Here is a 13,228-nt window from a genome sequence, read left to right as displayed (position 1 = left end):
GCAATCAAATCAGCAATATAATTATTTTAAGGAATTTCTAAAAGCAGTGCCAATTTCAAGGATACATTTTGCAGTAAAAGGCACCCATAATCTAACCTCATCTGAGACTCTCCAGCAGTCCAGATGGAAGCAAGACTTGGAACCTCATCTTAGTGTGCAGGATGCTTTTCTCTACATCAGAAAGGCACTGAATTTTTTTAAAGTCTGCATTTCCGCACATAGTAATCAAACCTCTTTTCAGATAATAACTGGTTTCATTTTGGACCCTTCTAACATAGGGATATGTGGTATAGAAAAAAAGAAACACACTTCAAGTAATTGGGAAAAATGGAACTTACTGTAGGAGTAACTGCTGACCTCAGACCTCGCTGGAGAATGGGATGCCTTCAGCCTACCCTTGATCTTTGAACTTGACTCCAACTTCCTGCCTTTGGCCGCCATTTTGTTTTTACTTTCTTTGGAAGAGAGCATGCTTGGTGAGCCACCAAGGCTCTTATGCAATATCTTCCTTCCATCCTTCCCCAAAAAGTCTTCATGAGATACCAGGTGCCTACAGCTGTCTGTCGTGCTGCATTTCTGTTTCCCTGTCGAGCCATCTGCAAACTTAAAGGGTGACTTTAATTTAGTTAGCGAGAGGGTTTGGTGCAGCTTGGTTGCCAGTTGATCCTGTTCACTGACCTTCCTCTTCTTCTTGAACTTAATCTGGCCGTGACTCTGTTGGGTTTAAAGTAACAGGAAATTACAAGTTAATTCATTTCAACATACCTGGTGTCCTCAATAACAGCAGGACCATGAGAATACACTTGAGGAGAAGAGGACGTTGAATTGTTATTTCTACGTAATTACTTGGAAGCTGGTGACAATGTAATAGCAGTCAATGTTCTTATAGAAGACTGGGTTTGGAGCTTCTGTGCATTATCATTCATAGTTTTGGTTTCAAATCTCAATTGTTAGAAACCTGGGCTTTCTCTTTATGCAGCAAAGGATATTGAGGAGATACTGAACTGTGATGTTCTACATATTAGGAGAGTATTACGATTTCTTCCATGGGGGTGGGGGTGGGGGGTTGCGTGGTGGCTTAGTAGTAAGCGTTATGCTTTGCAGCACCAGTGATCGGAAGATCAGGGTTCAGTTCCTGCCGCCATCCATAAGGAGTTTGTACGTTCTCCCCATGACCGCGTGGGTTTCCTCCTGGAGCTCTGGTTTCCTCCCACAGTCCAAAAATGTACGGAACAGGGCTAAAAGGCTGTTGGCATGCTATACTGACTCTGGAAGCTCGATGGCTTCCAGAAGTTACAATGGCTAATCAGAAACAAGAGAAGATCTGCAGATGCTAGAAATCCAAGCAACACACATAAAATGCTGGAGGAACTCAGCAGGCCAGGCAGCATCTATGGAAAAGAGTACAGTCGATGTTTCGGGCCGAGACCCCTCATCAGGACTGGAGAGAGAAAGATGAGCAGTCAGAGTTAGAAGGTGGGGAGGAGGGGAGGAAGAAACCTGAGGTGATAGGTGAAACCGGGAGAGGGAAGGGTTGCGGGAGGGGTGAAGTAAAGTGCTGGGAAGTTGATTGGTGAAAGAGATGCAGGGTTGGAGAAGGGGGAGAGGACAGAAGGCCATGGAATAAAGAAAAGGAGGAGGAGCACCAGAGGAAGGTGATGGGCAGGTTAGGAGAGGTCAGAGAGAGAAGAGGGAATGGGGAATGGTGAAGGTAATTCCACTTCCCATTCCAACATATCGGTCCATGGCCTCCTAAACTGTCGCGATGAGGTCACACACAGGTTGGAGGGGCAACACTTTATATTCCACCTGGCTAGCCTCCAACTTGATGGCGTGAATATAGGTTTCTTGAACTTCCACTTATGCCTCTCCCTCTCCTTCACCATTCCCCATTCTCTTTTCCCTCTCTCACCTTATCTCCTTACCTGTCCATCACATCCCTCTGGTGCTCCTCCACCCGTTTCTTTATTCCACAGCTTTCTGTCCTCTCCTATCAGATTCCCCCTTCTCCAGCCCAGTATTTCTTTTACCAATCAATACCGAGCTCTTTACTTCACCCCTCCCCCTTCTCCCAGTTTCACCCATCACCGTGTCACCCCTCCCCTCCCCCCACCTTCTAACTCTGACTCCTCATCATTTTCTTTCCAGTCCTGATGAGGGGTCTCGGCCCAAAACGTCGACTGTACTCTTTTCCATAGATGCTGGCTGGCCTGCTGAGCTCCTCCAGCATTTTGTGTGTGTTACAATGGCTAATGGTTGCAGACAGAATCTGTGAAGTCTAGATTGAAATATTCTGGAATCTTTAACAACTTAGATGAGAGTAGTTATCAATGGATTTAAATTTCCACGGCATTTAGCATGGGATCAAAGAATCCCAGTGTCTGTGCTCGCTCTGCACACTTCGCTTCCGTTGCAGCAAATACCAACCAAGTGAAGGTCAATATTTTAACTGCCAGCAAAGGCTCAGTTGCTTAATATCTTTCAGTTGTTGAAGATACCAATACAACCTGACAAACTTTAAAATGTACACCAGGCTGATATTCCAGTGCAACATTAAGGTTATGCTGCATTGCCAAATGAGGTTACCTCTGTATTCATAGGAGATGGAAAATTGACTGTGTAGTAATAAGGGAAAGGTAGGCTAGCTTTCTCACTGATCTTATGCCCCACTCCTGTATGAAATCATTTTTGCTTAGACAACCTCACGATAATACATGTAATTTTATTGTTCTTATGGGACCCGAACACACTGCCTAGTGAGCCTCCTACAGTGACTGCACAAAGGGATATCACTGGCTGAAAAGCCCTTTGGGATACTCTGATATCTTCAAAGATGCAATGTACATGCAATTTTTTTCTTCGTTCAGAAACTGGAATGTGATGGCTGTCATTTGTGAGATAGTCCCATTGGCATATGACGTAGTGTGCCAGTGTCCATGACGGAGAGGGAATATGCTCCTTTTTCACTGCTACATTGATCATCTTCACAGGGTTTCTCTTCTGATAGCCAGCACTCAGAAACTGCATCACATTTCTTTGAGAAACTGCTGATATTCCTTTTTTTTTAATTTTAGGAAGAGTGCCAAATAATAAAAACATTGCTGAAACATTCATTCTGCTTGCTATCGGCTGACAAATCAGAAATGTAAGCTTCAAACTTGCACTCAGGATTTCCTTATAGATAAAAAAATGAGAAATTCTTTCCAGTCTGCCAGCAGTAAGCAGAGGAACTACATCAGAGAAAATGCTCATACCTGGAGTAATCTCCACTCTGCAAACAACATTAGAAAATGAAAATTTTATCAAATTCATTTTTCTGACTTAAGCAGCTCGACCAATATATGCTGTCCAATATGAGAATTACATGCAGGAGAGTGATAAGGATATGAAGGTGACCATTAAGATCTATAACCTCAAATGAGTGATGATATCTGTGCAATCATTCTCATTGTTACATGCTGATTATTTTAAATATTCATTGGTTTGGAGCAGCTCAAAGACAATTTAGATGTAATTTTAACATGGCAGTGTGGTGCAAATGACTTTGAAAGTAAGGAGATCACGTGAGATATATAATGGGCAACCAATTAGATGAATATTTCAGACTGTTATGCAAAGTAAACACAAGCCAATTTGAATCGAGATTTTCTTGACAAAGTTCATCAGGATGAAGCAATGAATAAAAGTACTGAATTATGATGAGATGAATACTGTATGTCGACAGGCGTAAATTCATACAACATTGTTTCATAGATGCCCACCCTTGATAACCTCCAAGAGGATCACAACCTTGCCGTAGTTTGGAGGCTTGCATGCCTCAATGACCCGGAGAGCTATGTTGGGGCTGGAGACAGGGCTTTATGCTTTGGCTCTTGGCGGGGTCACCCATGCCAAACAGGTCAAAGGGTAGAGGTCAGACTAAGAGTGGTCCACTGGTCCTCCAGGCTGGGGGTTCAGCTCAGGGCTAACAACCCTGACTAGTAAAACAAAATTCTTACAGAAACAGCAATGAAGAATGCTTCTAACAGCTGAGTGTGACGGTATTCCTGAGTCTCCACCTGGGACTTGCATGCCTGACAGTAGGAAGCTACTGACACGATAAAGGGAGCCCTGAACACTGCTAGAGATGGAGGACCTTCATTGCTACCCTAAATGCCAGCAGCATTACAGGCAGTAAGTAAGTATCCTTGACAAGATATTCTTAAAAATGGGGGTGGGATGGGGATTTCTGAAAATGGGTAGTTACAAAATACTGTCTCTGTTTCTTTCTGGTATGCATTTACACAGGCTGCATTCACATCACACACTTCCATCCGATCGTAATCAAATTAATTGAAGAGCAACTTAAATGATTTATCATTTCAGAAATGCCGCTATCTAAATTGACTGAACAAACAGCCAGGATTACTGAACTATTATTGTAAAACATGGGCAAAACAAATGAGTCAATAGCTTAACAATCAGGTCATCAAAGGACATTCCGGAAGTTTCCTCCTTTCCAGTGGCTCACCTCATGTGAAAAGCTTGAAGATGCATCCTGTTCGTCCCAGATTCGGTTTCTCCTTTTCACTTTCACACTCACACTTTCTGTCTCATCCTCTTCATCCTGGTTCACAGTCCTAGCCTTCTTTCTGGCTCCATCGCCCATCTCCATCTCATCTGACAGCAAGAAGCCCTTGCCATGCCTGGTAATCGAGAATAGGCCGTCAAGGGGTGAACAGGGGAAACCTTGCTGAATGGACACACCATTTAGTAACGGGGGGAAAATGAAACACGGCTGCAAAGAGAAAGGTGGCCTGGTGCCGGCTGGTTCTGAGTTCTCTAAGGCTCACACTCCGGTAGAGTGCTGGCTTTTTATTTGCTTCCCTGTCTTGCTTGTCTGTCCCCACCCCAGCAGCCCTCTACCACACCAGGGTGATTAGGATTTTTTTCCCAAGAGGTAGCTTGAGAGGTGGAAGTGATTAGGCGTTGATTGCTGATGCTTTCAGTAGGGGCATAGTGGGCTAAATTGCCATACTGCTCAAGCCATTTGGCACTCTCTGATTGCTCAGACAACAGAGGCCAATACGCAGCTAACCAACGATGAACCATTTCTCTCACGCATTAACTTACTTCCCACTCTTGCTGTCACTTCTCCCTCTATCAACATGCGGTGATGGAGCACTTGAGCCGTGCTTTCTCTTTCGCGGCCTTCCGGGTCCTCTCCGTGATAAACTCCTACTTTTCTCATCCCGTTTTTCTCTACAGAAATACAATAAGGATTATTTTGAATGTGACTTAGTAACTAAGCTGTTTGTAGAGGCAAACTATTTCTAGGCCTAGTATTAATTTAGTGAATAAATTGACCCTACCTCCACTTCACGTCACATTACCGACCAGTCCTGTCTTGAAACTTTTCCCGGTTCAAGTTGTCTAGGCTACAGTCATTTTGATACTATTAATTTAGATGTTAATTATTGTTGCCGGGAAGATGGCTTAAACTGGGAGTATGCCTTTTATTCTTGCTTGACTGAGTGCTGTAGCTACCTTTATTGTGATTGAAAGGGCGACTCTCTAGGGTTTCACATTTCTCCGTTAGTCGTGAGGATTTTAGTGAGGTGACAGCAAGGCAACACCAACCTGGCAGTGATCTGCAGGCTTCTGAATGGGATGTTTTTGAAGCTAAGTCACTTACTCAGAGTCCCTTCTCTTCTGGAGCTTGGCCAGTTCCCTTTGTTTCTCCTTGTATCTCCTCTGAAGTTCTGCCAGCTTCATCCTGTAATCCAGCTCCATAGCATCCATTCCCTCAATGGCAGACTTAATGGAGAACATCTAAATTTGAAAACACATTGTCTTAGAGAAAGTCCTGGAAGGTGCCATGAGTGTTTGAAGCAGAATCTATACTTGCAAAACAAGGAATTGGATCTCCCCCTTATTTGGTGTGCTAAATGTGTTTTGTGCATCATTTTAATATCAATTTGGGGGTCACAGAAAATCTATCACAAAGCTGGGTCATTCTATCTTAAAGAAATCACAGCCTTAATTCTCTCGAACTTGGAAGTCTTGGAATTTGAGTTGCATGTTTGCATACAGGAGCTAGTTCCAGACTCCACAGTTGCTGGGTCAGCTGTACACAGCCTGCAGAGAAAGGGTTCAGTTCTATTCATGCCTATCCTCCATGACAGGCAAACACATTGCCTTGGAGGTGTGGGAAAATGGAAGGTGGCGGTACGGGTGGGTGGAGAGAGGGGAACCGGCTCTAGCTTCTTCTCATGGAGACCATTACACTGAGCAATGGAAATATTCTGCGCCACAAGCAGTCCTGAGCCACAATGGGCAGCAAGGTCACTGTTTTCTGATCATCAAGCACAGAGATGTGCAATGCAGGCACACTGCAATCTGAGACAGGACTGGCTGTAGACTGCAAATCTTTGATGCCATTCCCGACACATGGTGGCTATGAGTGTTATGCACATTGAAAGGCACAAATAGCGATGTAGAAATGATACCTGTGCTGGGATTGTAAATGATACCTCGATCGTGACAGGAAATGTCTGGAGCCATTTCCTCATAGATGGGACTTCAACAGGAAATGAAGGCAAATACTTCAATACAGGTGAAAAAATGATGTAGACGTAAAATCAGGCCAGTCTAATTTCCATGTAAATATCTCCACAGATGAGAAATTTAAAATACTACAAAGGGAATTTGTAAAGTATTCTCCACGTACAAATATTTTACAAGCAGTTAAGAGTAAAGGTTCATTCTGACACCTACAGTTTATGTTCTATGGTTGAATGACCCAACAGTTTAAACTTTCTCCACCAAACAGTGATAATTAAATGTATTCTAAATACAGTAAATACGTTAGCATAGAAGCGTGCTTCATGTCACGCAGATGTACATGTAATTTAGATAAAAGTCTTTTACCTACATTTACCAACAAAGGGAATAAACAGCAAAATGTAGTAAAATGTGTATGGCCTGCAAATATTGAAAGCTCATATAAAAATATTTAAATAAACTGTGGTCTTTATGTGAAAGAAGGTGTTAACTGAGCTTAGTGGATGAACTGTTGAATATTATATGGTTCTAGTTTCAAGTTCCACATCAGAAATGAGCATAAAATTTAAGGAAGTGGTTCTTTGCATTACTGAGGGATTGTTGCACTGCTGACAAACTGCCCTTCAAATATATTGACTAATCTCTGTCAAGTTACAGGCTTTGTGGTGCACAAATTGGTTACGGTATTTCACGTGTCTACTCTTAAGCAAAATGTGGCAATGGCAAAAAGGGCAACGAGATCTCTTGAGGTTGTGAAAATGGCATATAAATGCAAAACTTTATCCTTTCTATAATTTCAGAAAGATAATACTGGTGTGCCGTGTGTTACTGTGCGGCTCAGTTTGGCTTTAGTTTTGATATAATTAACTCACAGGTTCATCCTTCTTCTGCATCCAGCTGTATCTTTTGTTTGGATTCAGCTCCCGGGGGAGCCTGATGGTCACTGGCCCACTCTTGGTATCTCCAAGAACTTCGATTCCAAGCAAAGGCATGGAATCCATCAACAATGCTTGTGTGCTAGCAGCAAGAAGGCTTTCTAAGTCCGAGTGGGTCCCTCCTCCTTCAGGGCCTTCAAGGAAACCAGAAATAGAAACTTAATTTCTTAAAAGGCTTCTTCTTCCTCAGTATTAGACACAATACCTTTCTTTCAAAAGGAATGACAATATATCCAATTTCTGTGTAATAGCCATAGTGTGTTTCCACAAAGGCTATGCTACTGTAACAATAGTCCAGAGGCTTGGTGAAATACACCAGAGAACTTGAGTTCAAATCCTGGTGAGGCAGCTTGTGAATTTTTTTTAGGGAAGTTTTTAAAATGTTTAGATAAAATCCTGGTATCAGCACTAAGTGACCCCCATGAGGTTCTGGACCATTGTAAAAACCCATCTGGGTTCACTGAAGTAACCCTGCTACCTCTGGGTCCCATGCTTGACCCCAGTCCCAAACCCGTGTGTCAGTGGCCTGACAAGCCACTCAGTTCCATGAGACTGAAGGCAACCAGAGACAGGCTCTAAATGTCAACTGTACCCATTACACCTGTGTCCAAAGCCAAATGCTTCTGGACCTCATTCTTTTGTTTGTTGAACTAAAATAGCACCTGATATTGAATGTAGCTTATAAGGCAAAATGCAGCATAGTGAGGAAGAAAGATTTTCCTTTCTCTTCAACATTCAGCCAGTGCCCATTTCATCCACCCTGTTCTAACTCTCAGCCTCCGCACCATCTACACGCCCAATCACCACCACCCCCCCCCCCCAACGTCAGACCTTTGGGCCACTTGAAGTCTTTGGAATTAAACTCCCATCAAGTGATGTTGACATCCTGATGTTCAGCCTGACAGTGGAATCTGAGTGTTTGTAATTGGCACGCATTCACTCCAAGTTTTTTTAGTTTTTTCCTGTCTTTTTTTTAATGTGTTAACTATACACTTGGGAAAATAAGCATCCCCAGTCCATTTTAGCAGAGTGTGACCATACATCAAATATCAGAGATTTATCTTGAAGCACACCACTAGCAATCCAATTTATTTAATGTCCTGTCTCTTGATTTTATATTATGACGAATCAAATCAGCTGAAAGGAGGCTCAGGCAGAAAGAAATTCTACGCTAACAGACTCTAAATCATGGAATTAAGAAAAGGCAACACCGGATACACAGAAATGTGAGCAAACAAAAATATTTATCAATTTACTGCATTTAAAATTTCAAATTTTAGAAGCCTCCCTGTTTGCATCCTAATTAAATCATGCAATACTTTACAGGCGTTACAATAACCCCTACGCTGGTGACAGAATCAGAGTGTTCTGATTCTCTGCATTGATAATGGTGTACTGGATAGTGCTCATTTAATGCTACGAAAGGGGACTGCAGTGGTTCTTCCCAGCAAAAATATAAAGTGTTATGAATAATTATCAAAATAGGTCTAAATTTTATTGACTGAGAGTCTATAATCATTTGTGTCACGTCGTCTTCAAAAGTGACATTTTCAGTATTGGAAGATCGTAGATTTGATTCTTAAGGTTGAAAAAAAAATTCAACAACACGTCCAATCATTTGTGGACGGACAACGTATAATTATTTGGTATTAGATGTGCATATTATAATGTATATATTATATATTAATGTGTTATTCTCAATTAGCTGATTAATATATACAAATACATATGCATTATATACATATAATGGGTGCATTTAAGGCAGAGATAGGTAGGTTCTTGATTAACCAGGGCATCAAAGGATATGGGGAGAAGGCAGGGGAGTGGGGAAGACTGGAAGAATTGGATCAGCCCATAATTGAATGGCAGGGCAGATGATGGGCCAAATGGCCTACTTCGGCTCCTATATCTTATGGTTTTATTTTATATATATATATGTATATATACACACACACAAGCGTAAATGTGTGTGTATGTAATCTGTTAACTGCAGTTTTTTTTTCTATCTGAGCCTCATTTAACACTGATTCAATTCCTCATAATACAATATAGAACCCCCAAGGGCAGGGGAAGAAAAGGCAAAAAGAGGTTACTTACGTCTACTGATCTCACTTGTTTTGCGCCGTTCCAGTTCAAGTTCAGCGATTTCACTCAGCAAGGCAATGCCAATGAGGGACGAGCTGTCAGCCACACTGAAGTCAGAAGGCATTGGGAGAACAGCGGGCAGGGTGGGCTGGACTGCCATCGAACACGCCTGGGGAAGCTCAGCAGCAGCCACCAGAGCATTCATTCCGGCCATAGGATCATCTGGTTTTATTTCTGGGGTATGACTATCAGGGATCTGAAAACACAGCAATTCCTGTTTCATCTCAAAGTGCTCAAAGTCAGACTCCGTTGTGTTCGAAGGAGCGCTCGGTAGCCCCTCTTCACCAGTGCTCTCAATGTCCACCTTCTCGGTCTTAAAGTAACAGTCGTCATGCTCGGGCAGTTCCTCTGCTTTTGACTCCTCCACCTCAGAATGTGTCGTAGTGCTTTGATAGTCACCAAGAGGAGAGCCGGCCTGCACTTGTTGCAGCTCTGTCTTGGCCTCCACCTCGGTAGTGCAAGCTATTGTCCGGTAAGGTGACTGGCAGCTTTGGTGATCCTCTTGGCTCTCTAGAACAGGTGAGGCTTTGGGTTCTGTGGTCAGGTCTGTTGGTTCACTGTCCACCTCTCCAGCAAACAGCATGGGTTTGCTTTGCAGCTCAAGGTGTCGGTCACACTGAGTTTTGTTGTCCTCGAGGTCAATCAAATCTTCACATTGCACTTTGATCTGAATTGGCTCTGTGTGTATGCTGGGCGGCAAGTCTTCCTGTGCTGCTGGGGAATGCAAGTGTATGGGCTTCACATCGGGTGAGGATGGAGTATCAGAACAGGTTATGGGCTCCGAAGATTCAGCTGGCAATGGTACATCTGGTGCCAAACCATCAGCATCAGCGGCAGCTGTAGGCTGTAGGAGGTAGGGGTAATGACTACTGAAGGATGTTGAGAGGGACCGATAAGAATATCCTTGAGGAATTTCTATAAAATACAGAAAAAGAAACATGTGAGTTACCTGATAAATAAACTAAATTTGTTAACTCAGTCAAAAGTTGACATATATTGCAAAAGTTTCTGCGTCCGATGCTCAAAGTTCGTTTTATATAAACACACACAAAAGTCAACAGTATTCCTTAAAGATGATCAAACCTCCACAGTTATCAAACATGGAATTAGTAAGAGAATCCTCTGAAGGGCCAAGTGACCTCAAGAGAAACACTGATCTTGAAATTATCTCCAATGTTACTTTGTGACATTGGATATGGAAGGTAGAACCAGTCAGTCAGAACTGGCTTCTATGAGACCAATTCTGTAGCACAAACAACTTGGGCCCTTTTCAAATGGATGTATTCATGTTGAGATCCGAAAATGAAAGATGGACAATGAAGAGTCTGGGCAATGTAATAGATAGTCAACATACAATATTCATGTTAAGTTGACTGAAGACCACAATGTGAACTCTGATAAAAACTTGACTTCCGACACATGAACTCCATTTATAGAAAGGAAGAAGCCTCAACACTAATGGAAGGACATTATACAGGTCAAAGTTTCCCTGGCCAGAAGATAAGGAATCTGCAGAGACTGCACAATATAAGATGCATTTGATGTAATCATCGATATCTGTAAATTGCACGGCCTGGGTAAGATTTTCCACATTTCCATGTGATATTACAATTGTTTCACATGATGATAAAAATCAACAGGCTTTCCTTACCAGGGAATAAGGCTTGGAAAGGAGCCGAACCTTCTTTCTCCAAGCCTTTCTTCTCCGACTCTTCGGATACCTCCACCTTCTGGGACAGAGCTGGAGTTGGAGTTGGTGACCCATGGGGAGGGCTGACAGGATGGGAGGCTGGAGGTGGTGAAGGGTAAGCTTGTGGGGGCAAGGCCTCCCCCATGTCAGCTCTTACATCAGGCTTCAGTTTTAACCTAGGGGATGAGTTGTGCGATGAGGGGGGTGGGGTATCTGTCTTGTGATAGGAGGTGGACGGCACTGGGGAGTGCGATGGGTGCCTCTTCTGTAATAGTCCTGACGAGGAGGTCACGATGCCAGGTTTGTTTCCCTCAGCAGTCCTCTTGCACACTTTCTCTTCCACCTCACTTCTGTGCTCATTTGCTTTCAGTCTTTCCTGTGGTAAAATTGAAAATCCGGTATGTAGTGAGTACATTATTTTGATGATAAACAAAGACAAAAAAAAAAATAAGGATTATACAAGTGCTTCAAAAATATATTAACCTTTTTGGATTAGACCTGGCAAATGGACAAAGGATTAGGAATCATAATTTTACAGCATTTTAAGTTACAAGAGCTACATCTGCTACTGTGAAAATGCAGATCTTCCTTGGACAATGCAAGTGGCAGATGGAAACCACTAGGAAAATTACTTAGACCATAAGACATAGGAGCAGAATTAGGCCATTCAGCCCATTGAGACTGCTCTGCCATTCCGTCATGGTTGATCCCAGATCCCACTCAACCCCTTCTTGCCATATCCTTTGATGCCCTGACCGATCAGGAAATAATCAACTTCCACCTGAAATACACACAAGGACTTGGCCTCCACCACGGTCTGTGGCACAGCATTCCACAGATTTGCTACTCTCTGGGCTAAAAAAATTCCTCCTTACCTCTGTTCTAAAGTGTGCCCTCTAGTTCTGGATAACCCCGCCATAGGAACCATCCTCTCCACATCCACCCGATCTAGTCCTTTCAACATTTGGGGTGCTTCATGTATCTGCTGCTTCCTTGTTCAATTCACTCAGTTTATCCCTTGCTTCTCCACCCCTCTGATGCCACGGTCCCAATTTATCCATCCCAACTTAGCCCCGGCCTAGTTACTTGCGGTCACGGAGTCACAGCATGGAAACAGAGCCACCAAGTCCGTGTCAACATCAGCCCATCAGTTTGGTGTATTTCTAAATAATCCCATTTATCCTCCCTATGTTCCAATCTACCATTTACAGGGCAACTCTGGTGGTCAATAATCCGACCAATCTGCATGCATTTCAGATGTGGGAGAAAACTGGATCACCTGTGTCTCAGGTAGAGCATCCAGGCAGGAGGAGTGGTCAGTACTGAAACTGGGTCACTGGAGCTGTGAGACAGGTGACACTACTCACTATTCCCTCACAGCATCAATGTTTGCCATCAGCAAGCAGATATTTGGTTGTATGTATAAGTCCTGACACAATATCATGGACGGGGGCTGTAGTGCCCAGATATTTACCACACTTGGCATTAAAGGCTCTGCCAGCCCACTTAATCCGACTGGCAGGCTGGTGAAAGATGGGAGCGGTTACTGAGCGGACTTACGACAAGCTGTGCGCTGCGCTGGAGTTCCATGGCGTGGGCTGCCTGCTGCTGAAGCACGTACAGCTCGTGCTGGCGGAGGAGCTGCTGGTGAGACAGTAACTGGAGCTGGTGGGCATGCTGCAGGGAGCTCCCTGTTGGCGGGTACATCGAAGGCCACAGAGGAGGGGCTCTTTCCATTAATTCAGCTAGAAAACGTACAAGGTGATCACCATCAGGACAATGAGGTAACAGGCTGAGCACAGTACAGTGGTTGCAGTGGCAAAACTGAAGCAGAGAAGAGCAAAACTACTAAAGACCAAAAGGCTTTATATCTGTTTGTTTTCCGCTCTCAATATACACACATAAAATCCTTCCC

The 13,228-nt window shown here is 43.3% G+C and overlaps 1 protein-coding gene across 8 annotated transcripts in view; it reads right to left on the bottom strand.

Moving 5' to 3' along the window:
- tnrc18 (trinucleotide repeat containing 18) overlaps positions 1 to 13,228 on the bottom strand; it is a 165,398-nt gene that overhangs the window by 50,133 nt on the left and 102,037 nt on the right. For 7 of the 8 annotated variants that reach the window (XM_072268661.1, XM_072268658.1, XM_072268663.1 and 4 more), the window contains 8 exons: positions 12,874 to 13,058; positions 11,275 to 11,689; positions 9,576 to 10,538; positions 7,416 to 7,612; positions 5,675 to 5,811; positions 5,113 to 5,241; positions 4,511 to 4,685; positions 339 to 714 (listed from right to left, as the gene is read on the bottom strand). In XM_072268661.1, coding sequence (XP_072124762.1) covers positions 339 to 714; positions 4,511 to 4,685; positions 5,113 to 5,241; positions 5,675 to 5,811; positions 7,416 to 7,612; positions 9,576 to 10,538; positions 11,275 to 11,689; positions 12,874 to 13,058 — 2,577 coding nt within the window. The remainder of the gene's footprint in view (positions 1 to 338; positions 715 to 4,510; positions 4,686 to 5,112; positions 5,242 to 5,674; positions 5,812 to 7,415; positions 7,613 to 9,575; positions 10,539 to 11,274; positions 11,690 to 12,873; positions 13,059 to 13,228) is intronic. The other variant, XM_072268664.1, reaches the window with a different exon arrangement.

Source organism: Mobula birostris, chromosome 9 (genome assembly GCF_030028105.1).
Source record: "Mobula birostris isolate sMobBir1 chromosome 9, sMobBir1.hap1, whole genome shotgun sequence".
Classification (NCBI taxonomy): domain Eukaryota; kingdom Metazoa; phylum Chordata; class Chondrichthyes; order Myliobatiformes; family Myliobatidae; genus Mobula; species Mobula birostris.
This window is presented reverse-complemented; position numbering and strand designations above follow the sequence as displayed.